General features: G+C 49.9%; 1 protein-coding gene across 1 annotated transcript in view; it reads right to left on the bottom strand.

Moving 5' to 3' along the window:
* Nucleotides 1-27,115, bottom strand: part of PAPPA2 (pappalysin 2) — a gene marked incomplete at both ends in the record, with an annotated part of 91,943 nt that overhangs the window by 17,144 nt on the left and 47,684 nt on the right. Inside the window, 7 exons of the mRNA XM_082313979.1 lie at nucleotides 2,033-2,142; nucleotides 3,283-3,415; nucleotides 4,153-4,321; nucleotides 11,149-11,362; nucleotides 13,585-13,762; nucleotides 16,132-16,303; nucleotides 26,700-26,916. Coding sequence (XP_082170105.1) covers nucleotides 2,033-2,142; nucleotides 3,283-3,415; nucleotides 4,153-4,321; nucleotides 11,149-11,362; nucleotides 13,585-13,762; nucleotides 16,132-16,303; nucleotides 26,700-26,916 — 1,193 coding nt within the window. The remainder of the gene's footprint in view (nucleotides 1-2,032; nucleotides 2,143-3,282; nucleotides 3,416-4,152; nucleotides 4,322-11,148; nucleotides 11,363-13,584; nucleotides 13,763-16,131; nucleotides 16,304-26,699; nucleotides 26,917-27,115) is intronic.

A 27,115-nucleotide genomic window follows, 5' to 3' on the forward strand; every position in this document is an offset into this window, starting at 1 on the left:
CATCATGCTGGAATGTGTTGTCCTGCTCATTCAACGGGGGTTTGCGGGGAGCACTCATGATTATATAGGGGGAAGAAAAGCCCCACTGCACATGCAATTTCCTCCTTGTAAAGCTCAGGCAGACTTTGAAATCTGAGGCCCCATAAAATGACAGCTGGCCTGTGAAAGTGTCCTAGGATGCCCTTCACAGCGTGGGAGTTGCACAGAGGGGCACATATGTTTTCTTCTAGCCTCCCATTTGAAACATGCAGCAGCAGGCAAACTGTCTCTAGTGTTCCCAGGTTGCACAGCAGCTAGGGATGGGGAAGCTCTGCCCACACAGACCTGCTGCAGGTCCTTCTGCTGCATGTTCAGTTGAGATCGTGATGGGGCTGGGGCAGGATGAAGTCCTGGCCCTCCTCAGCCAGTGCAGGGAAGGCAGACCCAGAGGGAGCCACTGTCAGATGGGGCAGAGACTGGGGATGCTGGCTGAGCTAGCTGATTCCTGCTCAGCCCAGAGGATGTTTGCATCCTAGCCCTACTGGGGTGTTTCATATGCAGTTGTTGTGCAACTTGAATGGCATTTTAGCATACTTTTATTAGTATACTCATATCCAGGCTGGGAAAGAAGGGCAGAGGGACAAACCTGCTCGGCTGTGGGATGCAATGAATCAGAGCTGAAAGCAAAACAGGATCGTGCCCTCCCTGAATGGCCTCTGCAGCTCCCTGTGTGGTTTGCCCCATCTTCTCCATCACCTCGGGAGTACAACAGCTCCTGGGAATGGTGAGCTGTTGGAGGTTTGGAGGAGCAAAGCAGGGAGCAGAGGCAGGAGCCAGGGCAGAAAGGAAAACAAGATGGTCCAGGGAGAGAGCTCCTGACAAGGGGGAGTACCACTTCTTAAAACAACGCCTCCCCTCCCTCCTCCTCCCCCTCCTCTCTGCAAAATACCTCCCTTGCACGAGAGCCTACAGTGGTGGTGAAAGGGAAGCTGAACGCCACTGCCTCAACGGGCCAAGCCATCCGATCCCCCAAAAGCAAGGACTCCTTCCAAGGCTCGTGCTTAACCATCCCACACACCCCAGGCGTTCTCACTCGCCGGCAGTGATCCGTGGATCTGATTCAAGGCGACGTATAGTAGTATCCAAAGGCACAATGCTGGGCCTCCTGCGGGTTCCCAGGAGGAGGGGAAAGAGTTTGGATGGGAGTGCTGGCTCCTGGGAATATTGTTTGCTTTTCTTTGTTCCACCTCCTTCTTTATGCATCTCATTTTTATTTTAAGAAATATTACCCCAGCGGAGCTGCTTTTTGGGAAAGTCGTGCCATGAGGATCCAAACTATTTGAGCTATTTGAGCTGGTTTGCCTACAAAATGAGTAAGAAATGGGGAGGGAAAGGCTCCCCCATTCCACCAGCAGAGGCAACTGGCTGGCCAATGGGTCCTGGCAGCCAGGGACACCTTTCAGCTGACAGTGCCCTGCCTTCTCCCTGGCAGGGAGATGCCTGCCTGGGGTTGTACCTCTGCTGCCAGGTAATCAGGGACCCAGGCTCACACCATGCCAGGGGCGGGTTTTGCTCCCCCAGCACACTGGCTGACAATAACAGCAGCTTAGCAGGTTTAGGCATGTGGCATATCCTGAAAAATCAGTGGGATTCCTGCATTTAACTTAATTCATCACGGTATCCTGCAAGTCCTTGAAAGCTGGGTTGGGACCTGACAACTTATGCTGAACTTTGGTATAGGAGAGCAGGAGGCTGTGCAGTAGCATCTGCAAGGGAGGAAAGAGGAGGAAGAAGTGGTAGGAAGGAGGACCACCTTGGTGCTGGAAGCTAGTTACGGGAAGCAGCAGGTACCTCCAGGGCATGCGGCCTGGGCAGCTCCTTGGAGCTGGCCAGCCAGCCCCAAGCTCACTTAAGCTGCTTGTCTTTCCAAGTCTTAACCTTCTTCACCCAAGGCAAAGAGATATTGGTTAAAAAACGTCAGATAGAGAGGAGGGAGGGTCCTCTCTATGCTGCCAGCAAACACCCTGCTAGGGGAATCCACTTCCCCATTTACCTGGACTCTGGTGGGCTGCAGACGGTGATCCATAGTCTCAGAAGTTACATTTTCGGGCAGTATGACGGGGTCACTGGGAGGTATGATACAGGAAGGTACACACAGAGCACCTGCGGGAGGAGAGCGAGCCTTGAGGACTTCATCAGGAACCAGGCAATAATGTTTTACAGGAGGGCACCAGACCCAAACGTGTAGGCTCCTCAGTGACGGTAGAGACGGACATAAAGGAGACCCTTTTCCTCCCAACCTGGGATGACAATTCCTTCCCCAAATCCTGAAGTATGCAAGAGCCTACAGGTGTTGTGGCCAATTGCCTTGTCCCAGATGAAGGAAAATTGAACGCACTCTAAAAGAGAGATTCAAGGCCTGATGGCAGGACATGGGATCCAGCATGAAAATAAGTCTGGCCTAAATATTATGGAATATTTGTTGACATGTTAGGAAGCATCTTTCATAGTTTTTCTACCACGCTGAATTCCCACTGCCTTCCTATGACCCAGGAAGAAAAAAAGCTGCAAAAACCACCTTGGAAAACCAGGTGGATCTCAGCCCTAACCCCAGCCTCACATCAGGTCTGTCCAAAGCTTAACCTCAGCAGGTGCTGCCCTTAGACTTGCCTCAGCCTGTTTTGATCAGACCCGGATGACTGGTGTGTTTGCTTCAGAGTGATATGGGCTTTGCTCAAGCGTCCTGCCCAGCAGGATGCCAGAAGAGATGCAACGACTGTGACTGAGTGTTGCAGCTTTTCCTGAAAGCACAAAGCAACCAAGTCCTGGAGAAAGAAATGGATGATGTGGTCCCTCATCTGGTGAAAGTGCCCTGTTGCACGCAATTGTCACTGTGGCTTTTATCTAGGACCTGCCACATTAACCCTGCAAACATCAGCAGTAGTAACAAGTGGAGAGACCTCGGGGGCAGGGGTGGAGGGCTAAAGATTAGGAAAATTACTGCAAGGGGCTGGGTTTGCCCTAGAGGCAAGTCCCTGCTCCTTCTGAAAAGAGAGATGCTTACACTGGAGCCAGCTTTAGCTTTAAGTCTTGCCCATGAGTACAACCAGGGCATGCACAAGGCTAAAGCCACCCCTGACTCTATTTTTCAAAAGAGGATGGAAGAGAAAACATTTTTTTTTTTTTTTTCAGAGATTTAGTGGGGATTGGCACAAGAAGAAGAGTCATTGTGACCTTCAGCTCTCTAGGAAGGCTGAGTCAACATAAGGTTTGGTTTTCTGTTTAGTTTTCATCTGCCCTCACCTATGCCATGGCCTTGCTCACACTTGTACTCCACAAAATTCAGCTCCGGGGGCGGCGGGCAGGTGCCCTGTAAGCTCTCGCACAGCTTGAACTCCTCTGTCCATAAGCCCTCCTTGGTGCAGATGATGGGAACCTGCAAAGCAGAGGGAGAGCAGCCAGCATTACTACAGGCAGTAGCAGGGCTCACCCTGCCTGGCCACTGTCCAGCTCTGGAGGGAGCAAAACGCAAGGACCCCCTTCCTGCCAGTGAAGTCGAGAGGGAAGTTCTCTGGGGCAGCTGGGTGGCAGCCATCTGGTCCAGTCTATGTGTGCTTTGCACTACTGACCAGAAAGCAAATTGTTATCCAGCTGCTGCTGGATCCCACCAGAGGGAATCGACCGCACTTCTTTTGACAAGACCCTTCCAGCAGGTTGGATGTAAAACCTGGGTGAAAGAGCCTAGCAGGCAGCAGCCTCTATCCCCAGGCAAGCCCCTTGGTTAGCAAGACTGCTGCAGCAAGGTTGCCCATCATCCCAGGCAAATGCATTCACAGCAGCTCCCAAAACCTGCTGGAAACCCTCTACTTTTGCTTTCCAACCCTTTTCACTCAAGACAAGCAGACTTGCTTAGGACCACCAGTTGGAAGGGTCACCAGAGAACAGGAGAGCATGCCCAGCAGCGGTGAACCCTGTGCCATGGCTGGTATCCAGCAAGAAAAGGATTAGGTTTGCAGGGCAACTGCTGTTTAGTGGTACAAGGGCATTTGGCCCTGGGGATGGCCAAGCTGCCACGGGGTCCCTCTGCACAGCAGGGCACAGGCAGCTCTGCTGCTTTCAGGTGCTTTGAAGCACAACACTTGGCTGATCTCTGCCTCCTCCCAAGTCACTCACCTGTTGTCCCTGCAGCTCGCAGTTGAGGACGCACTGGCTGTCCAGCTCGAAGCCCTGGGTGCAGTTGTACATGCCCTCGAAGACGGGAGGGGGCGGCGCACACAGCACGGGGACGCAGCGCCCCTCTTCCCACTGCCCACTCTCCAGGCACTGGACCTTCAGGAACTTCCTGGGGAAACACAGACACCAGGCTGGGCTGCAGCACCCCAAACAAAACCCACCTTGGCTGTTCCAAGCATCCCACAGAAGCAGGAGCAGCCTAGAGACACCTCTCCTGGAGCACAACCAAGCCCCCGGCATGGGGCTTTCCCATGCCATCCTACCCCTCACCATGGGTGGGTCCTCCCGAAGGGACAGCCCACACTCAACGAGGACCTTTTCTTTCCCTCGCTGCGGGGATCACACTGATTTAGGAACACTGGATGCTTTTTCCTTACACTCACCACCCCATTGCTCCCTGCCTCTCATGGTGCCCCCTAAACCATTCCTCTGTGCCCCGCAACACCTGCAGGTCCTGGGCTGCTTTGTCGCACTGCCAATAGCTACATACTTCACTGGATGGAGTGAGCCTCCACCAGTAAATCCTGCTGGCCTGCACCCAGCTACTCCTGAGGCTCCTCTTTGTACTCTAGCCAGATCTGTCAATCCTGCTCTCACCGAGAGGCTGTCATACTGCAGCAGACCAATACCATCCTGTGCTGCTAAAACAGCCCAGGCACAAACTACTTGCCAAAAAAACAATGAAAAAGAAAGGAAGAAAAAGACCAGGAGCGGAGCCCACCCGCTTTTCAGTCTCCTGTCCTTGGCAGCGATAGAGACACCACGTCTTTTACATAGAGAAATCAAAACCCCACAAGGTATTGGGCTGGCTAGGGACTGCTCTCCCAGAAGAGGACATTTCACCACGACTCCAGACTTTGACACACAGGTTTTGACAGTGCTAATTGCTCCATCCTTAATGAGATGTTTCCCCCAGCCCCCTCCTGTCCTTCTTTACTGGACAGCCTGCTCCAGCTGCTTGCCCCTGCCCTCTCCATCACCTGTGTCAGCAGGCAGGGCTCCAGGTGCCACGTTAGGAGTTTATAGAATGCTGCAGATACATGGAGAGGAGTTTAACTGGGTAGAGAAACCCCTAGGAGGAGGCACTCAATTGCCCCTTGTTCTGAGAAGCAGCAGACATTGCGTGGGGCCACCTGGCTGGCCCCTGACACACAGTGCAGGGTCACGCAGCCTGGAGCGGCAAAGGGACCCCATCTGCACCCTGAAGTCAGACGTGGGGCAGGAGCTGGTGGCCATCCCCATCACATTTCTGCTGGGAACGCCTGGGTGGGAAATTTGAGAGCTTTTTGAAACTTTCTCATCTTTTTAAATATTTGCAACTATTAGATGTTCCCCTTCTCCCTTCAGAAATCAGGGATCTGTTTTTCCTAAAGACTGTATAAGGGGGACTGTGGGTTCCTGCTGTGGTGAATTCAGGCTCCAGCAGGTAATGTGGAGGCAGGCAGGGGAGAGGACGGGAGGTGGCAGGGCCCCCAGCACAGACTTTTGCACAAATCTTCCCACCAGACCACACCGGAAGCGTGCATGGCCGCGGTGTGAGCACCTGAGCAGCAAGTGGTGGTGCAAAGTCAACCCAAGAGCAGTAGCCTTGAATTGACTGAAGGGAACTACAGCTATGTACTATTTTGGAAGGGTGGTAAGGAAGAGCAACTCTGGATCCCATTGTGGGCATCTGTGGTTTCAGCCCACCTCTAACTTAACTTTCTTGATGGCTTGCCCTTTCCACTGGAATGATGGTCATTGCCTTTCAAAGATGTCCCCATCAGACCTTGCCTCCTCCCCTGTCTGTTTGAACACTTTGCTTTGCCCACCTTTAAAGGTGAGTAAAGGCACATGCCAAGAGGTACTGATCCGTGTTGGATGTCCAGGTCCTCAGGCAGCATTTTCCCCTTCTTGAATTGCTTGGCACACAGGGTGTGATCCAGCTGTATGACTTGCAAGGGGTAAATCGCTGGGGGTTAAGCTGATGGCATTATGGTGATAGGGGCAAACTGGTGGTGTAAAGCCTCACTGCAACAGCAATGCCTCAGGCACTGAGCAAACTTCTTACAAATCAGGAGAATCTCAGCCACATACTACTTCTCACTCCCCCACCACTGGCCACCGGGGTATAGCCGATGCACCCACTGCACCTCCCTGTTGCTCCCCCGAATCATGGCAGAGGCCCTTTGCCCAGGAGCCGCAGGAAGACCCGGGGAGAGGGGCTGAGCATGGGGAGGACACACCACAGGAGCTGCAGTTTGCACAGGTGCACGCTGTGGTCCAGAGCCCCATCATCTTCCCCAGGGCTCCTCATCTTGATGTGGTGCTGGAGTGACCCCAACAGGGGCCAGCGCTGTGCATGGCCTCTCCCACCTCTCCCCAGACCTGCACTCCCTCCCCCAGACCTGGAGGGAGAAGCTGCCTTGCTCTGGAGGCTTACCCCACAGCCAGCATCTGTGCTGGGGAACGTCAAACAAGGATAGCCTGGGCTGACCCCAGGGTAGAAGGTGGCATGTGGACCACTGCCGCACGTATGAAGTGAGCAGTTTATATTAAAGCACGAAGAAGGGAAGGGAGAGGCTTTAAAAAAAAAATAAAAAAATAAAATAAAAAAACCACAACCTCATAGCAGCTTGAAATTTCCAGACCCCCTGACTTCTTCTGATCTGGGTTAGCAGCATTTCTCAAGGATTAACAAGGAAGCCAGGAAAATCAGAGTCAAAGCTTCCCCCTCCAACTGGGCAAGCGGATGCCTAACGGGTAGAGGAGGCAGGGGAGACGTCTGAGGCCAGCAAGGGCTGCATCTGACGTGAAGGCATGAGCGCTTGCACGGCTCTGGGAGCTGAGCACGCAGGAGCCTGGCTGGGATCCAGCCGCGTACTGGGGCGGCCAGCTTGGGGGAACTGGGTCTGCTGTACAGGAGCAGTGATAAATGAGCCTAAAGCCTCATCTCCCATGGTGGGAGACTGACAGCTTCAAAAAGAATAGGGGGGAAACAGGGAGATTTGCTGGTAAATTGAAAGAAAGCAACATCAGCTTTGTAGGACCTCCGCATTTATGCTCCAAACAGCCTGGGAAACCTGCGCTGTAAGTCTTCATCAGAGACCTTAGAGGTGGAAGTGACACAGGAGTCCAGTTGACAGGCTGTGTTTTCTTTACCTGGCTGCTTGGTTCCCTCAGCTGCACAGGTGTTTGCCTTTTATCTGGAAGGGGCCAGATGTGGGCAGAAGCAGCAAGCACCCGATGCCTTTGCACCCACCAAAAATGTACAATGGCCCGGTGCCCTGCTAAACTCCGGTGCTCCCAGGGTTAGGCTGTCCTGCTTTGCCTGCTGCAATCTTTCTGATACATTTCCAGGCCCTGGTCTGCTAACTCCTTCCAGTCCATATTCTCCTCTGTGTTCTCCTGCCTCCTCTCCCTCTTTCATGGCCTCTGTGTCTTTGAACAGGGAGAGGAGGCAGAGGGGCCAACATCTCCATGGAAGCTCATCAGGGGGCTGGGCTGCCTGGTTCTTCTTTGCTTCATTCCCTCAAGCTAGCAGAAGGGGCTCAACCCCTCACAAAAGTAGCTTTGAGATCCCAAAATTTCTTCTCTCCAAGAACTTGGGCAAGTGAAACAACCGTTTTGCAGAGTCTGACCTTTTTGGTCCCTAAACTGAGAGTATCCCCCCAGTATTAGAGTGCTGCTTTAAAGGATGTCCTAGATATGCCTGTCAGAGAGCTGCTTCAGATGGCGCTTTGTTGTGGAAGCAACAGCAGGGACCACTGGGGGGTGATGCCCATTTTCCCCTGAAGTATCTGGTCTCTGGCTTTCAGGCCAGCTCTTTTCAGTGCTGCAGCCCTGGATGATGCCAAACATTGCTCCTTGGCAGTTCATTGCTCTGTGCAACCCAAGTGGGTGCATTGATGCTGCCATTGGACAGATGCTGCTGAAAACCAGAGACCTCTCATCACAAAGCACGAATGCATGTGTTAACTTCCCCTTGTTTCCATTATTTTGGGGTTAGATGTGAAATAGCTTGGCAGCTGGGAACTAGGCTGTTATGTGGGCTCTCCAGGGTGAAAACAGATTTCCTTTAGGAAGAGTCAAAGAAGATTTACCCTTCATGTCAGCATCATCAGTCAGACGATCCTGCCAGCAGAAAGGCAGTAAATCTCTGGCAGGATCTTGATTACACAATCAACATTTCCTCGAGGATCTCTTGTTGACAAGCAGTGATTTCTGAAGGACCTTTCCTCACTCAGGTTAATAGATAAAAGCATCTTCTCCAAGACAACAGATTTCTTTATCCCCTTTCTCTTCCACTTATGCTGTGGGAAATGAATTTCAACTAAGATTGCAAGAGCCTTCTAAGTAACCTTACTGCCCCTGCAGTAAAATTCAACTAAGGAAACAGAAGTGAGGGAATCATATGAGCATTTTTGTCCAAGAGCATCTTGTCTTGGACAGAGACATCTGGTTCCCAGCCATGGCTCAGGCCTGCATAAGGTGGGCACCATAGACCTACCACGTGAGGAGAAAAGCCCTAGGGCTTGGGTCCCCAGTCCAGCTGTAGCAGCCGTGGTGTTTTACGAGGTACATGAGAGAGGAATGCACTGCAGAAGGCTGATCAAAAAAGCAGCTAGTCAGGAGGTGATGCTGAGCCCTGGCTGGGTTGGGTTCCTGCTCGCTCACATTACACCTTAACTGTCCCTGTCCACAGGAGATCCAGAGCCATCCTGAAGGAAGGTGCCTACAAGTAGCCCCTGAAGGAAATGACCAAGCTTCTTTTAACAGTGCTGTGAGAAGATGAGCATGTCTTTCACATAGTAGCAGAGTGGGTTGATCCCTTGGGAACCCACAGACACCTGAAGATGCCTCTACACCTTCTCTGGAGAACAGTCCGAGCCCCATAGCTGTTGGCAAGGCCAGCTGGGGGTTACACTCTTTCCATCATTCCTCTCTAAAATGGCATGATCGCTAGACCTAGCAGAATAATTCTAAGGGAGCCTGGCTATATTTCAAAGGTTGGGCTAGTTAGCTGGCAGTGTCAGTGGTGGATCATGCCTGACTTTTGTCCAATATCTAGTACACATAAAGAGTCTTGCTTTCTTATGCCCATCAACACCTGTACGACAGTAAATCCTTTAGCAAGGCTGGTGCTTGCTAGTTGAAGGACAACAGGGAGACAATAGATCAAGAACTCAGTTTGCTGAACCCACAGAGAACCCAGCAAGGCTTCAGAAGCCCCCAAAACCTGATGTCTGAGCCATCAGCTGAGACCCTGCTCCCTCACGAGCACATCAGCAACCTGCACCTCACCAGTCCTGGCCCCTTCCAGAGCTCTCCATCACCTTCTCCAACAACTCGCTTTCTCCAAAACTGGCCTGAACAAAGAAAGCAACCTCTCACTCTGGCAGCTCCCATCCTCTGCCTGCCAGGGCTGAAACACCAGAAGGATTTCCAGCAATCTAGCAATTGACTGGCCCACTTACTGGCTAGTAGCTGCTACTCACTACACATGCCAAGGGGTTTGTACTCATGCTGGAGTATACACACAGAGGTCCGGATGAGATGGTACACTGGCATTTACACTTCCAAGGAAAGGCTTTTGCTTTGAATCAGGCCACTCACATAGCAGTTAATCTGCGTGATAAGAAAACAATGAAGTTTCTGCTTCTGTTAATGTTTTTTTGCTTACCATAACAGGATCGTACTCTACGATCAAAGATGTTAAATGAATTAGTAGTAATGATAATAACAGATGTGAAAATGCTATGTCAACATGCACTGCTATGAAAATGTAAACCACTTTGCATGATTTTCTTTGACTTGTCTCACAGGCTGTGCAGACCCATAGAGAAGTTACACACACATCAGAGGAGCCTCGGGAACTCCCAGAGGGCATCCTTCTTACCAGCAGTTGCTGCGCATGACTGCGATGGCCTAACTTTGCAAGCTGCATTGATGTGATTGCACATCCAGTGCCTGCAATGCCACAGGCATGCAAGCTGCTCCGCAGTTTGCAAAGCAGTCCATGTGATTGTAGCCATAATCATAATTTGCTTAGCTCCCCTTGGCCCAAGAAATGCTCCTAACACTGTGAAAAGCTGTTTACAGAAACCACTTCCTTCATTACGAGGCAAGAAATTTGGCAACTGCTTCACAGTGCGCAACAACCCTACCCCAGAGCAAAGCAGAGATGAAGTCTGCATCCAATTAAAACTGGAAGGGGGCATTAAACAATTAGCACATAATTACCTGATTTGGGGTAGCATCAAGACTCTGGGGAGGACCTGGCCAGTGCCAGGGAATCTTTAGTGACCGTACCCAACAGGGACTTCAGCTCGAGGCATTGCAAATGAAATGCTGCTTTACCCCCCAGCATCACGACATCGGCTGAGTGCAGGGCTAGTGAATCACCAGGAATTTTTCCCCGAAGCATCAGGAAAAATCTTCTCCAATTGAAATGCCAATACTTGAGATTAAATTTAGCCAAGATGTGCAGGGGGTAAAATATTAACCCTGACAAAAGGCAGTCATTCATTCTTACAGCCCCCAGTGCCTTGATCTATGTTTTTATCACTTTTAGGAAAGACAGCAGCTCCAGGAGTCTTCCAGCACCTTATTACATCTAGTTACTTGAGAGTCCACAAACACTTCTGTACATGCTTAATTTTCATCAACTGACAAGTATGTTGAGGTGCACGGGAAAATTTTCCTGCTTTAGGTTAAGGCACTTAATGTACACGTGCATGCAACAGCAGCTTGCATCTTGTTCTCACCTGCTTTCACCTGAACCAGGGGAATGCCTCTTGTACCTCAAGAAATCTGTATGACTAGAGCAAGCTGCTCTGCCTTGTACCTATCAAATCAGCTCTTCGAGGCTGCCAGTGTACCATCACCTCTCCTCCTTGCTCATGCTGGGAGGAGAGGAGGAAGGAAATGGTGATAACAGATCCACCACAGACTTACTTCTTAGGCTTGCCCACTGCATTCTCGGCCACGTGGTATCCAGGCTTGCACTTGTAGCGACAGACCGAGCCAACATCGTGGTTCCCCTGCAGGCACCGTGGGACCAGGAGCTTGGCATTGGCCACTGCAGGAGGCGCGTCACATTCCAGCTTGCAGTAGGCTTCAGGGAGCGACCAGAGACCGTCCTCCAGGCAGGTCAGCCACTGGTTTGTTCCTGACCCCAAAAGAAAAGCAGTATGTTGGCGTTACAGCTGACCTGGGGATGGAATCCTGCTGAGGGAAGCTCAGAGCAACCAGCAAAAGTCCTCTTGTTAAAGTGGATACTGATGCCAAGGGAGGCAACAAATACGAAGACCATGGACTCTGTTGCATGGTTGATCAGGCTGGGGCAGAAATCAAATTCCTTTAATGCAGACAGAAGCAGGGAAGGGACAACTTCTAGGGAATGGAGAAAGGATCTTGGTTCTGCAAATCCCCCAAAACTTTCCCTTAAACTTCCCTTCTCTGGTTATGCCTCAGAAGAGTCTTCAGTGGGCTGGGGGCTTTTGTGTATGACAGCTATCTGTCATATTTAGCTCAGCCCATCTCCATCATTCCCATCCCCTTTTTGCAGCTTGTCCTTGCTACACATGCACTGCAAGTTGGAAAGTGCCAGCAGGACTGATGTGGGAGCCTTAACTGGTGTGACTGGGAATTCAAACCACCCATTACCCAAGGCTTGGGTTGAGTATTACAGCCCAACTCTCTGTTGTCCCTCCAGACAAAAGGGGGTTTGGTAGACCCAGCTTATGGGTGGCCGAAACTGCACAGCTCTGGGTGCCTGCGGTAAGTGTCCAGGACTGCATCACCCACATGGTGTGGATGATGGATGGTTCACTGGGAACTGCTGAACAAGAGAAAAAAAAAAAAAGCTGGACTGGAGTGAATCGGACTCTTCCTACTGAAGGGTTTGGATCAGCAGGTTACTGGTGCAGCCAGACTGCTCCACACTCCCTTCAAGCATTGCTTTCTTTTTATGGGATTGCTGCTCTGCCTACAACTGCTCTTGGACCAGGGACAAGACCATGCCTCCATGCAGCGCCTGCATTCCCAGCAGGCCTGCACCGCCGAGGGTTGCCCCCCGCCTCTGAGCACCGTGCAGCCATGTCATCCTTTCCTTGCCTATTCTTAGCATTTATTAGCCTTGAGAGCCTGCCTGTAAGAATCCAAGCCTTCAGGGAGAACAAGTCAGGCATGTCCCTGCACCGACAGCTCAGCCGAGTCTGCTGGACCTCTGCGAGTTTACCCACGTGGCTCGGCAGCCTTGGCTGAGCACCACCAGCCATTGTGTCAGCCACTAGAAGTCACCCAGGGCGCTCCATCAAGGGGACGCCTTCCCACCAAGGGAGCCCATGGCAAACCTCCTGTTGACTTCAGCAGGAGCAAGAGGCGGCTGTGAGTTAATGATCAGATTAAAGCCCTGCCCTCAGCTGACCCACCCAAGGCAATGGGCATCAGTTCGTGCAGAATTTGGGCTACAGAGTCGTCATTCGCATACTACCCTTTGATCAGGTCACGTTGGGGATCTGCCGGCATGCCCCCATCATGAAATTAATTCCCTGCAGTTTTTGCTCCTTAGATTTAACTTTTTTTTTTTTTTAAAGTAAATGATTTTCATACGTTTCAGCTATAAATGTCTCCATAAAATAGGGCACCCATTAAAATGATTTGTTGTATGTGATTGTTCAGAGCAAAGGCGCTGGTGGAAACTCATATAAAGTCCCAATGCTTGAAGCTGTCAAGGCAATTACCCCCGAAATCCCATCCAGCTCAGCCTTGTATAGACAGGAACAGTAGCTCTCTTTCTCCAGCTTGGCTTAAAAACATTCCTGCGGCTATTGATGGAGTCAGCAGAATGAAAGCCAGGCCATGGCATGTCTGGGGGACTGCTGCGTGTCTGGGTGGTGAACATCTCCCAGATTGCTCTGTAGCTGTGGGCATCGGTCTCTATGGCTTTATACAGCCCCAGGACTCCTGAACCACACGCTTTCCCACAGCCACCAGGCAGCGAGCCACTTTTGGCTCTGTGAAGTCCTCTCTGTCTGTCCATGCTGGCTGCCTGCACACTTCTTGCCTCCCTCATCCCCATAATGCTGGAGGCTGCCAGACCTCACCAGCTATCATGAGAAGACATCCCTACACCCTGAGGTGGATGGATAAGGGCTGCCAGCCAGGGGATGGGAGTCAAAGCGAATTATCCGCACACTATGGTGTCCCTGCTCAAGGGGGATGGATGCCAACCATTTCAGGAGGTCTCTGAAGAGCCCACCTGGCTGGGGGAAGCCAGGATAACCAGGAAATTCAAAGTTGCAATGCTCTGTTTGAACAGCTTGGGACAGGCATGAAAAGGTGGCACCAAACAGGGAGAGTTAAATCTCTCAGCACTTCAGGCCGTACCTTGAAGCTTGGCTGGGTGGATGCAGGAGAATGAGCATCTCTGCAGGTAGGTGGTCCCCTTGGGGCAGGAGAACTTGGCGTAGTACACATGGGACTGGTCAGGGACACTGCAGTCGACAGGGTCACAAGTCACAGATCTGTCCCACCGCCCTGAGCTGCATGTCAGCACCACCTCCTGCTGTAGAGAAAGCAAGGCCCCATCAGACCCCTGCGAGTGAGCTTTAATCTACTGGTTTGCCACCACAGAAGAAAGGGCTGACCCAGGTTTCAGGACAAGGAAACCTTTCCCCCATTTTTCCTCCCCCAGTGTGCCCTTTCTCTCCACTCTGGACACTGAGTCAGGAAGCGCCTACCTGTTCTCAGGGTGATGTTTGGGCTGTGAAAGCAGTGAATGGCCCTTGGGGTAACACACAAGCCACCTGCACAAGAGGACTTCTAATGCTTGGTCTGTAACTGCTTGCCTCTAGAAAATGCTAGCTGCACTGTCTGAGCAGTGGCAGAGCACATTAAGGGGAAAAAGGAAAATCCCTTCAAGATACACTACCACTTCCTGAGCTACAAGTTGTTCCCAGCTCTGTGTGCTGCAATTTTCTCCCCTACAAGATCAAGTCTTACTTCAGCCGTTGACGAGCAGCTCTCCTGTTCATTGTTTTTCCCTAAATGCACCAATTCTCTCATGCCTCAGCCCACAGACCCCACTGAAATCAGAGGTTCATAGAACTTCATTTACAAATCCTAATTACACAGCCCCTCTCACACAGCTGGGGGACTGCATGAGAACCGAACCCCAAGTGGTCCCACCACTAAACATGATCAACATGTGCCATGGACTTCATCAAAACAGAGTGGTGGATGACAGTGTGCCATGAGCAATCTGGTCACTGAAAGATGTCCCTAGCCATAGCAGGGGGGTTGGACTAGATGATCTTTTAAAGGTTCCTTCCAACCCAACCTGTTCTATGATTTCCACTCCCAGACCACTAACCCCAGCCCAGCAGTCCTTAGGCAGGAGCTGCAGACCAAAGATTTGTCTTTCAACTGTTCCTGATGTCCCCTCACTGGCTGAGTACAACCGCGCTGCTCATACAGTCAATTGTGTGAGCTGTCCTCCCAGCCAATGTGTTTTGATTGAACCTGGACGTGGTGGCTTTGAACGACATCACTAAATTTGAGTCTGGTTCTCTTGGGTGCACAGCAGGATCATGGTGTAGCTGAACAAGGTGGAGAGGATGCTCAGGGAGAGCTGTGTGCATTTTCCCAAAATGCCTCACGATGTGTAGGGTCACACAGCCAAACCAGTAACATCACTTGGGGGCTCAGGGCAGGGCACCTGCAAGCTGCCATCTGTTGTGACAGCCACATGGCAAAGCTCTGTCCAGAAGTTTCCCATCTTGCTGCCAAATGCATGAAAACTGTCACCTGAGGCAGATTTATTTTGTGCAGTTTCATTTCAGAGGAAAACGGGAACATTTTGTTTTCCCTGGGCATGCCTTGGCCGACAGAGCCATGCGGCCATGTAATTAATAACCTCCCTGGTGACAAGGGGCCGAGCGGTGCATCCCCAGCTGCCTCATTGCATTTTCCAGCATCCACCTCTCCTTCGGCAAACACCGATGTCTGCAGCACGGGCAACCTGCCTGCCAGGCATCATGAGCACTTGCAACTCTCCAAGTGGATGAGAGGTCCATCCTGCTGACATGGCCTGACTCACCTCCATCTGTCTCCACCCCGTGTGAGTTCATGCTCTCACTCAGGCTGGCAGGGGGACCAGCTGAGCCCTGAAGACTCCTGTTCCCCGTCCAGGAACAGCCTAAAGACAGGACACACTGTGCCCAGGACCCTGCCCAGGTGACTGCCCAGACCCAAGGCAGCTCAGCTCCCAAGGACATATCAGTTCCAGGTCTCAGTCAATGCCTAAGAGCCATGTTGGCTTGTGGCTTTTACAAGGCATCGCCCAGCCCTCTGGAAAGCAGGACAAACTCTTTCATGGTGACCTCTGTGCTGCCCCACTGGTGTGGGCAATGTAATTGCAATGCAACACAAAGGAAGAAAAGCTCTCGGCGCTGTTGGCTGCCTCTAAATATAGTCATTCTGCAATGACTTCATTTTTTCCTGAGCCACTAATTTCAGCTTTAAGAGAGAAAATGTCCCAGGGATGTTTAGCCCTCCCAGCAATGCCCATCTGGAGAACAGAAATGTATACCTCTCCCTCTGCCAGAGTGCATCACTCTGGCTTGGGACACCCCCTGCAGCAGCTTTTCGCATAGCTGTGATCTGCAGGCAGCATCATGGTCTGCAGGCAGCTAGGAGGACTACAGCGAGGGAAGGAGAGAGGTCCCCAGAGCAGGACCACCAACCACTGGCACGGAGGTCCGGCACCAGAGCCTCTATTGGGCTGAGGTTCATGGGAAGAGCAGTGAGGAGGTTGGGGCTGGAGGAACAAGGTGTCCTGGGGTCGCTCCAACCACCTCAGGGTGGTTAAACCTTTCTTAACTAGCACTCGGTCCACCATGCCACGAGGTCACCCCCACCCTGAGGTCCACTCACCTGCATGGAGCCCAGGCTCTTCCTGTTGCTGGAGTGGAGGACAAAACCATTTTTGCAGGTGACAGTGCACACCATGTGCCTTGGGCCGTCAGAGGTGCAGTTGAGGGTGGCGGCGTGAGCAAGAAGCGGCCGCATGCAGCTTCCTGATCCTGCACAGGCACCATGGACACAGCTGTGGAGGAGAAGAGGGAAGGGATCACCAAGCGGGTCCCAGGGCTCCTGCAGCAAGGAGGGGCTCTCTCTGGGTGGCACCTGTGTGGAATGCTCAGTGGGTCACAGATGCCTACAAAGATGCACACCTATCCCTCAGTCCCAGCTTCTTCCAGGCTTGAAGTCTCCTGACAATGATGCCAGGGGGCACTTTTTCCCAGCTCTGCCTTGGCTGGACCTCAGCCCAGCCCCAGCCCACACCTTCCCACAGACCATCATGTCTTTCCAAGCTGATGAAAGGAGGCATGGCCCAACAACGCCCCTTCCAAAATCCATGCTCTGTGGCTGGTCTGCTCCAGCTCCTCTGCCCCAGGGTGTGCAGGCTGAATTGCACAGAGCCTGCACACAGCCTGGCACCAAAGGGGCTGGTAGTGCTTTGTATAGGTAGACCAAGGGAGCAAGAGGAAGGACATCATGGGGAGAGGGCAGGCAGGTGACATATCCACCATGGCCACAACTCCCGTGGCCAAAGTGGGAAAGTTTATATCAGATGGTCCTATGAAGCAGCACTCCTGAACGCACAAGGAATAAACAACAGTCATTGTAACACCTTCCTGAGAGCGCTGCAGCTTCTCTGGCAGCAAGGCAGTCTCTACCACATGACAATTTCTCATCTCCAACATGCTCAAATCATACTGGACACCAGAGAACTTGTGGCAAGAGACCTCCTGAAACTGTGTTCTGTGATGCTATAGGGAGTACACTGTTAAGACTCACACGCGATTGCAGCCGCTCACATGTGTCCTCCTGTACATACTCTGCTCACACAGGTGTCTCAGACACGAGTGTGTAGGGACAGACAGTGAACAGCAAGAGACATGCACTTTCCAAAGGCAACAAAGCCCAAACAGTAACATTGGGTCTTTCTCCTTTTTGGTAACTTTTGAATCCGCGCCTCAATTTCAATCAGCCTTAGTGCAGAATAAGAAAAGATTTGCAGAAACAGATGGTCAGGAAAAAAAAGATGAAGAGGCCTTTTTAAAGCCTGTGCTGATAGAAGGGCAACAGGTATGTCAAACCCTGTATTAGACATCAGAGAATCCACAGAGGAATCTCCACTTGCAAGGAAAGGTTTAGATGGAGAAGGAACCCCTGCAGAGGTTCAAACTACACACAGTCCTCCCCAGACCTGGCAGCAGAGTTGCCCGAGCTTCATGTCCACGCAGCCTGTGGTGGAAGAGAGAAGCTGAACATGCTGCAGCTGTCTCCTCCACCCCACTCTGGTCACCTTCCCGCTCTGCTTTGATGGTCTTCAGCAGCTCTGCTCTTCCCACAGACTCATGCAGCATTTCAAGCCTGTGCATGTTGACATCAGGTGCTTTGGGATGAAGATCCTCTCAACACACACCTGTCCAGCTCTAGAGACTCAGCTGTGGCCACCAAGGTTAGATGCAGATAAAAGGAGGAAGTACCCTCCCTGTGCACCACCTCAAGTTACAAGAGGTCCCAGTAAAGCTTGCAATCTATCACCCATCCCTGGGAAATAAACAGCCCCCTCCTCACTTCAGCAGCTTCCCACCAAGGACCAGCTCTTTAGTACTGATTAATCAAGCATCACAAACAGTCCTACGGTAAGAGAAGGGCCAGGCAGGGGGCTATGGTCTCCATCAGTGAAATGCAGCCAGTAGATTAACTACCTGGGATGGAATGGAGCCAAGACACAGGGTTGACACAACAGCTCCCACAAGCAAATGCCCTGATTATCTGGTAGTCAGGCTTTATCTTTTACCAAGTGGTACCACTACAAAAAAAAAATTGACAGCAGCCCTCCTGAAGCAGGGACAGAGGTGCTGCAGCTTCAGGTGATAACTGGGGAGAGAAGGGAGGGAGGTGGACCCAAACGTCTTCCCTCTGCTCCCTGCTTTGCATGGGGCTGCTGACAGTTTTTGTGCACTGCGTTTGAGCCAGGGGAGGCAGAGGCAGCCTTTGCCTCTTGCATTTGCTCAACCTCTCCAGCCAAGGATGCACGGCTAGAAATCCCACAAATGACACAAAAAACACCAAAACAATAAAAAAAAAAAAAAAGAAAGAAAAAAGAAAAGGTGCCGACATGAACATTAAGGGAACACAATGTGCTGTTGACTCTGGACAAGTCCACCGAGCCAAAGACATGGTGGAAACCTGCAGGCCACAGCCCTGAAAGAGCCGATGGGCACTGGAGGGGACCACAAAGGAGAACAAGAAGAAAGGGGCTGTTTTTTCAATGCAGACCTGTTTATGAAGTGAGAAATGGTTTCAGGGCAGCTGCTGCAAATTCTTTCACTAGCTTATATTTCCATTTGCTTCCTTTTTAAAGAATTTGTTTTATGAGCACAGCGTTTGTCAGGTCATTAGCTTCTGAGGGCATCTGGTACCAATTGTAGCCCTCTCCCCTCCCCTCCCGCAGTCACCTTCCCTGGGCAGTTCCTTTGCTCCCTGCCCGTGCCCCCCACCCACCCACACACACACGCTCCTGTCCCCAACTCCACCTCCCCATGATGGAGCCGCTGCCCTGAACCTCCTTGCGTGCGTGTCTCTGCACATGCATGTGTGAAAGCGAATGAGCTTCTCCTCCTTCCAGCCTTGCTCTTGCCTCCCATCCCCTTCCTCACCAGTCATGGACATGTGGGGAGCTGCAGCTGGTGCGCAGCATCCCTCCTATCGTGGTGCTTGATGCTACATCAACACACCACAGCAAGAAAGTCCTTACCTCCAGGTGCCTCTGGGCACATGGGAATTACCCAGCCAAGTCACAGCCCACATATTGGGAAGCAGGGCTGGGAGATGAGTGGTGAGTTCACCAAGCAGCTGTAGGCTACAGGGCAGCTGGGTGGCCACAGCAGGACCCCAAGACACCTAACTTCTTCTGCTCGTGAAGTTGTGTTGAGTTACAGAGCGTGCGCTCATCACAGCGCTGGTTCAGAGGGGGTGGTGGCGCCTCCAAACACATCCAGGCAGGCCAAGCACTTGGCTGGAGCAGCTCTGCTTGGCGCTGGTGGAGCAATGGCACATTGTTGGGGGCAGCCTCAGCAGTCGCGACAACACTGTTATTTAATAACAGGTAACGAAGCACTGGTCCTTTTTAGCACTTCTGGACACATTTTGGTTTTCCACCAGTTCAGAAATGTAACCAGCAATGCTGGTAAAAAGTAGATCAAGAGATCAGCAAGTTTCTTACTGTATTATTATATATGCAAAATGTTATATAGATTAGTTATACATAAGGGATCAATAATTATAGGCCATAATATTGAATCTTTTTTTATATATACACCACACAATACACTCACTCACACATTCTATATGTGCATACAGATATATTTTAGAAATAATTGGCTTTCTCTTTGCCCCAAAAGATGGCTAACTTACCACTGTTTTCTCTGTGACTAACAACACCCCTATCCCACAAATACCCACCAGGTTTTCTTTTGGAAATGATCCGACACCTATCAACTCAAGTTCTGAGAATCTGTTCTCATCCTACACGTAGCTTTGAAGTCTGGTGCTGCTATTCCAGACCTGAAGAGGGGCTCCTGTCGCTGAAAGCTGTCCGATTCTCTCAAACGTATCAGTAAGCTTAAAAAAAAAAAAAATCTCTACCTACAAATTTTGCCATGATTGCTTCTCCTTTATCATTATCAGCATCATCATGACTACCTCTGCAATACTCTGGGCCAGGACACCCTTGAGCCTGATGTCATATAAGTGCAGAACAAAAAACACATCCCCAAAACACCCCTGGGGGGAAAAAAAAAAAAAAAAAAAAAAAAAAAAAAAGCCATGTGTCCTGGCCCCATCATGATCCACATGCCTTACCAGGGTTCAGGTAACATGATGGAATAAATCATTGCTCCCAGCTGCTGGAACACCCTAATGAAGGCTGGACGAGGAAATAGTGTAGTTAGCCCAGTTCTGATCTCAGCATGAAGGAGCTCTTTCTCCTTTCATGATAAATGAAATTCCTGTATCACAGCTGCAAACTCCTGACATTTGGCCATTTCTGATTCAGGCCATATAAGATGTGGGACGAGCCAATGTTTTTTTTCTGCATGAAACATCCAAAAAAATTTCCATTTTTATCCCAGCATCTTTTGAAGCTCAAACTAATGATTTGTCAACAACACTTTCACAAAATACCAAGGTTTTTCTCCAAACTTATTCCACATCAGCACCAGCCTGCATGATTTTCTGGGCTCACCAACTCCTATAACTCATACATCAAAGAAAGTTTCAGATCTGGAAATCTGTGAAATTCTGCCTAGCAATGGCCCTAACTGCTCTGGAACGATAAGAGCTTTGTTCTGAAATGGGACCAATTCTATAAACCAGAGCAAAATTTTCCTTTTGGATCCTTCATCTTTCTACAATAAAAGCAGGAGGCAACTGCTAGAACAGAGCATGTTGAGCCAGTGGTGACAATGCTGGTAGGGAGACATGGTTTTGTTGTGACAAAATCCAAATTCTGAAAAGCTGAAATTTCCCATTTTACAGCAATTATTTCACGGAACCCAAAAAATACTGATGAATTTACCCAAGTCAAGCTAAGCCAAGCCAAATATAGTGCAGCTACCTAAAGTATAATAAATCACCCATAAACTGCTGTAGTATCTACCCAAGCTTTCAACCCAAAGATTGCTGCTAAAACAGCCCTTATCATCAAGCTCCAACTCTAACAGAGGAAAATTATTATAAGAAGTTCATCACATGGTGCAAATTTTTTGGGGGAGAGGGGGTTATAGGGGATGTTGATGGAAAGGTAAAAGGTTTCAGCCAAATCTCCTGAAGTTAAAAGTAGTCACTGCATGTACTCTGGTGGAGTCTGGATTGCAGCACTGAACATCAGTGAGATAAAAGATGTTTACCCCAATGTGGTCTAGCAAAAGAAAATAGCTAAGAAATGAGAAAAGGTGTTTTGGAAATACTTGGGAATTTCTTCCTTCAGGCATGTTTCTTGTGAAGGGGAAAAGTCTCACTTTTCCAGTAAATCTGATAGCAACCATCCTTGTGGGAGCAGGCTACATGTACAGACCCAACGGTGGTGATGCTTCTTGATTACGATCTTCATTGAGGTTGCCACCTCAAGAAAAGAGATTTGCTTCTGTACGTGACTCCCAAAGAAACTTGGCAAAAAAATAACATTCCTGTGAGTCATCCACTGTCGTCTACCTCACAGAGAGAAAAGGCACCAGTAAGATGTCAAATGACCTGTTGGCCCCTCCATAGCCGAAGTGACAAAGGCAGAAAAAGAAGCAAGAGCAGGTCAATCTTAATATATTTCCAGACAGTTCCTTTCCATGTTTTTTTGCTGCTTGCTACACCAAAGTTTATAGATTTATAGAAGCACAGAAAGTGAGACTGAAGGGGATGTCAACTTTGGTCTAGTCAGCTTCCCAACCTGAGGTAGGACGGACCGTACCTTCATCACTCTTAAGAGGAGTTGGCCTGACTCCTTCCTGAAGGCAGATGGCCCATCTGCCCATCGTGAGAGCAGCACACAGGTAGGATTTATCTGCCAGTATTCCTCAAGGGTGCATATTCAGCTATCCCACCTTTATCCATATCCAATCCCCACAGCAACATGCTGCACCTTATTTCTGCCACTTCCTCTCTTGTCCAGAGTGATTCACTTCTGATTCACATCCACCACCAAGAAAGATGTAGAAATAGTGGAGGGATTTCAAAAGGGAGCTGCAAGCAGAAGCCACAGCTAGACTGCAAGACTTACGCTATGAGATTTAAGAAGGAAAAAAATATTTATCATGACAGAGAGGAGATAGTGAGAGGATCTGATCACTCTGTACAGACACATACACGCAGAAAGGAAGTCTGCTGGCAGGAGGCATTTAGACCTTTCTGACAAGGATAGAGCGGAAGCAACAGCTTTCATCTTGAAATCAGAGGCAACTTCTCAGCAGAGAGGGTTACTGGATATAAGAATAGCTCAGGAGGGGAGATGGTGGACTCATCACCTCCTGCAGCCTGTAACATGAGATAAGAAAGCTTGCTGAAGGACACGTTTAATCCAGTTTCTGTGAAAAATGCTAGTACCTGTATGTGACATTAGGGAAGGCCGGGCAGAATGGGGGCAGGCTGGCTGCAGCGGTACACCGAGGGCTCTGCAGGCAAACCTCGGGGTCTCCCAGCACTTGTTCCCTTCTTCACTGGACACAGGAAGGACACATAATGTCCACACTGGTAAGAGAATAAAGGAATCAAGATCAAGCTTCAGGGTTTCACCGGGAGCTGTGCTGGGGTCAGGAAGGAAATGTGCCTTGCACCACACAACTGCTTTGGGTAGTAATTCACCTTCCCTTAAGGTATCAGGGGTTGGCCATGCTTGGAGCAAGACTGGGTGGCCTTTTCCATGAGGTAACACCAAGCACCCTGTTTCTAAACTGTTCATCCACTGTGTTTGACTCAAAATCAAATTGGCGTTAGGAGATATTTTTTTCTAGGTGAGACTGGCTAGCCTCAGGGAAAGGCAGAAGATGCCTTGACCATCCTAAAAAAAGCCCATATAAAGCATTAAATGGAAGAAGCTGACTAGGCTACAGCGAACAAATTGAACGGGGCATGAAAATGGCCCTTGCACCTCCAAGGGTTTCCCTTGCCACCTTGCAGCTGGACAGTTAAGCCACCAGTTGAAGTGAATGATCATCCTGCAGTAGAGCCTGGACTACTGCTGCCCATCAGCCAGTCAGGAACCCACAAGTGAAATGCCACAGGTCAACTGGCTTTGCTGCCAGAGGAGAGGCACCTTGAGAGGTCTCAAGGGCAGAGCCAAAGGCTGAGGTGAGCCCATGCCCCAGGAAAGGTAGTGATCTGGATCCTGGGCTTGGTTCTTGAGAGGTTTTTTTCCTCCAGGCCAAGGGGAGAGGATGTGCATGGTGCAGTATAGACACAACCTGCTCTGATGTGCCTTGTGCTACACCCATGAGGCTGCATTTGCCTGGGAGAGGCAGGGAACAGACGTCCAGGCAATACGTGCTGTCCTCATGGCAGACATCTCAATGCCGGCTGTGCTGTGCACACAAGAGCCTGAGCAGACAATAGCTGGGAGGACAGAGTAGGGATGGAGGTGCATCTTGACCTGAGCACATCTCAGCCCATCGAGGGTGACCTTGGCATCCCAACATAAGCATCCATTTTGTGCATGGGCCCCGACCATGGGGCACCCTAGGCCAGAGGGAAGGAAAGGAAACACCAGCATCTCTACCCAGGGTCCCCGCAAATATTCACACCAGCACAGACACAGTTCATAAGTTGACCCTGCATAAATTTGGTGCCTGGGAGAAAGAAAACAAGCCAAATAAAACCTGCTTGGGAAACGGCCCTCTTTGCTGAATAAAGTCTAGCAATTGAAAATATGTAAACAACCCCCTCCTCCATCTCATTTTCTCTTCCTGACACCTACTTTCCATATAAAAGGAATCCAAACCAGACTCCCCTTGATGTATTAAACCCACTTTTGGGGGAGCAGAGGAGGGCACTCACACAGGAAATAAAAACACAACGCAGATTGCATTTTGTAGCACCTTTCCTGTTAACTCGCCAAGGCATTTCCCAGCATATGCTAACATAAAATAAAACACACTAAAAATAAAACCAAGCTAAAAATAAACATAATGGAGGAAATGAACAATGTTTCCCTGGTTCAGTATATAGCCTGTACCAAGGAAAACAGGAGGGACTGTGGCTCCGTTTTAAAATACAAAGAAAAGGATGAGAACTGGAGAGTTTGAGCTTCCTGGGTGGAAACTCACTAAAAGTCTGATTTCTGCTTGACCTCATAAGGTTGCAACTGGGTACAGAAAGCAAAGAAGAGCCCTGAGCTGCTAGCAGAGAGAGTAGAGAGGGGTTCCTGGTAGCGAGGTGTGAGGGAGCGACACCACGCTGCTTTGGTCTGCAAGTGCTCTTCCAACCTTCAGTGCCTCAAGCAGGTCCAAAAGCAGAAGGCAACTCTTTTTTCAAAACAAGGATGTGCTTTTCTAGCATCAAATGCCTGCTGCATCCTGACCTGGAGATGGCTGCATCCCATCAGCAAAAACATGATCTTTTTGTGTTCCCCAGCCTGCAAAGCACTTTGAGATCCTTCAAGATGAAAGATGTTGCAGAAATACCAAGCCGTCATGTATTTATTATTTTGGCAATGAGCATTTCTAGACTCAAGTCAGGAAACCTCATTTCTTTGTTGCTTTTGTTACTGTCGCTTTCTTGGGTTATTTTAGGAAAGCACTCACATGCACGTACTGTGTATATGAGGCTGGGTGCGTACGAACGGTCAATTCAATTCTTTACAGGAGTAACACAGATCTTCTGTGATCTTTTACAGTCAAATGTCTCTAAACCTCTTAAGATTTTATATTCCTGGATTTTTATAAGGGACTTTTTTTCCCTAGACTCCACCTGCTTTATATGAAATGGATTATTAGCCCTTAAAAATAAAAACGTTGTTTTGGAGATGAAATAGATTTTTAAAATATAAAGGGGGAGGGAGGTATTTGGATGTTTCCTGACTTAATAGAGGCAGATCCTTTACTATTAGTGAGACTACTGGAGACTGTAAGCCTAGCCCCCCTCTAAATATTCAAGCCTTTTGTCCAGAAAAGCAATACTATAATACTATAGAAATACTAGCATTTCTTACTCCGAAAACTCTGGGGATCTGATTTACTCTGAGTGTTTGCTAAGGGCACGTGTGTAACCTGCAGTTCAGCATACTACAGCTAAGCCAAGGCCACGGGGAGCCCACAGGACAACAGTGAGAGGAGGAAGAGAAGATGCGAGGATCCTGCTGTGCCCACGCAAAGGGGACAGCACACAGCTCCATGCGCTTTGGCAATATAGGAACTGGCTTGTACTTCAGCTATAATGAAATTTTTAAGAGAAAAACCATCTACTTTCCTCTCTATTTGTCCCTATATGAGCTTCTCCCCATCCATAGGTGATGCTCAGCTGCATCCTGTCAGTCTATTCCTCCTTGCAGTCACTTCTGAGGGGGAGGGGGAAACTCTCAAGCAATGAGAGCACAAAATTATTTTAAAGGATGAGAAATGTAATTGAAAAACCACATCAGTTGGCTGGGGTCTTCGAAGCATGTGTGTACATAGCTGTAACGGCTACCAGGAGGAAACGGACTGCATTTCAGGTGGACACTGATCCTTTAATGTAAGGCTGAGAATAATATTTATATGCTGACTCACTAAGATTTATGTTTCCATATAAATCACACATGCACTTAAAAAAAAAAAAAAGTAAAAAGCAACTGCAGGATATTCATGGCTTCCAGAATTCTACATAAATCAATTGTACCATGATCTCCCAAGCTTTTAAACACACTCACACTCATTCATTATCAAGGATGTTTGTCCATCCAGGGCCATCAACAGAAGAAAAATGACAGTAGCAGCAATGCGATGACCTTAGCCAAAGCCCTGCACTCTTAACGCCCCCACAGCTTCAGCAAAGCTTGGACCCAAAATCAGTATTCCCAGTGGTGTGGTTTGATCCAGGGCTGAACCAGAGCCCTGGATTGGCACGCTTGTAACTTCAGGGAGCCTGGGATCCTAAAGCAAAGCCAGACTTGGCAGGTCTGGTTGTCATCAGCCCCACTATCCCTCTAGGACAGAGCTGAGCACCATTCTTTTGTTCCTCTGTGGGCACGTGCCTCTGCTCAGCATGCTCTTTCCGCCTTGTTTATTTAGTCTGTCTTGGACAATGGTCCTTCCCCATCCATTTGCCAGCACAACCCTCTCGGAGAGCAGCGCCCATTCTGCAGATACTACCTCTCGTTTGCTGCTTTACAAAGACAGGCAGACGCCTGCAAGCGCCAGACATCAATAAATTAAAGTGCTGTTGCTACTATTATTATTATCGCTGCATTACGACGGGGGCGGCGTGAGACTTGGTGAGGAGCCTGGGATGGACGAGGAGCCAGCGTGGGGAGGAGAAGGAGATGGAGAGCTGCAACCGGGGAAGCTTCATCCCCATCTCCTGCAGTGTGGAGAAGCCTGGGATGGATGGTGACTGAGCTTATAAAGCACATGCGGAAGAAGCCTGCATGTCAGCTTCAGCAGCAACCCTCAGCAATAACTCCTTAGCAAAGGGAGCTTGGTTTTCCCACTGGGGAATGGTCCTTTAATGCAGTTTTGTGCAGATGCACAGGCCATGCACAAAATCTATTTTGCTGCTTTCCCCCCCACAGTGAGATAAGCAAATCAAGTCTCATTACACTGGATTTTCCAACAGCACCTCAAAAGCCACCTGAGAATAGTCACGAAACACTCAATGAATATATAAAACTCCAGAACTGAAGCACAAAGCCCCAGAGGAGACAGGTACTCTGGGTGCCTGTTGGGAAGTGCCCGAGGAGACCATACCTGTAGTGCTGGTGACCATGTCCCTCCTCATGTTGTAGGAGGCAGGTAGTGTGGTCAGAGACAGGCTGAGCTGAGGTCCGCAAGGCCACGGCTGCGATGCCCACTAGTGGGGAGGAGAAGTTGAGCAGCACTGAAGCAGCCCAGTGGGATGGGTCCTCCTGGCCATGGGTCACGTTGATGACAAGTGGGTTGTGCTGGCATGACAGCTCATACATCCCTGCAAGATGAGGCAAAGAAAGAAGTCACTAGCTCCACTCCAGGGATATTTTCTCTAGTTTTGATTTACCTCTTCTGCTCCCTCATGCATCCCAACAGACCAGCTTGGGAAGCAGAAGATGCTGCAAGGTGGGGACAGGGGACACCAGCACCCAACTCAGTGAGAGACTGCAGCAATAGTGGGGGCTCCTGGTGTCTCT

This window comes from Platalea leucorodia (assembly GCF_965183815.1).
Source record: "Platalea leucorodia genome assembly, chromosome: 5".
In the NCBI taxonomy this organism is placed as follows: domain Eukaryota; kingdom Metazoa; phylum Chordata; class Aves; order Pelecaniformes; family Threskiornithidae; genus Platalea; species Platalea leucorodia.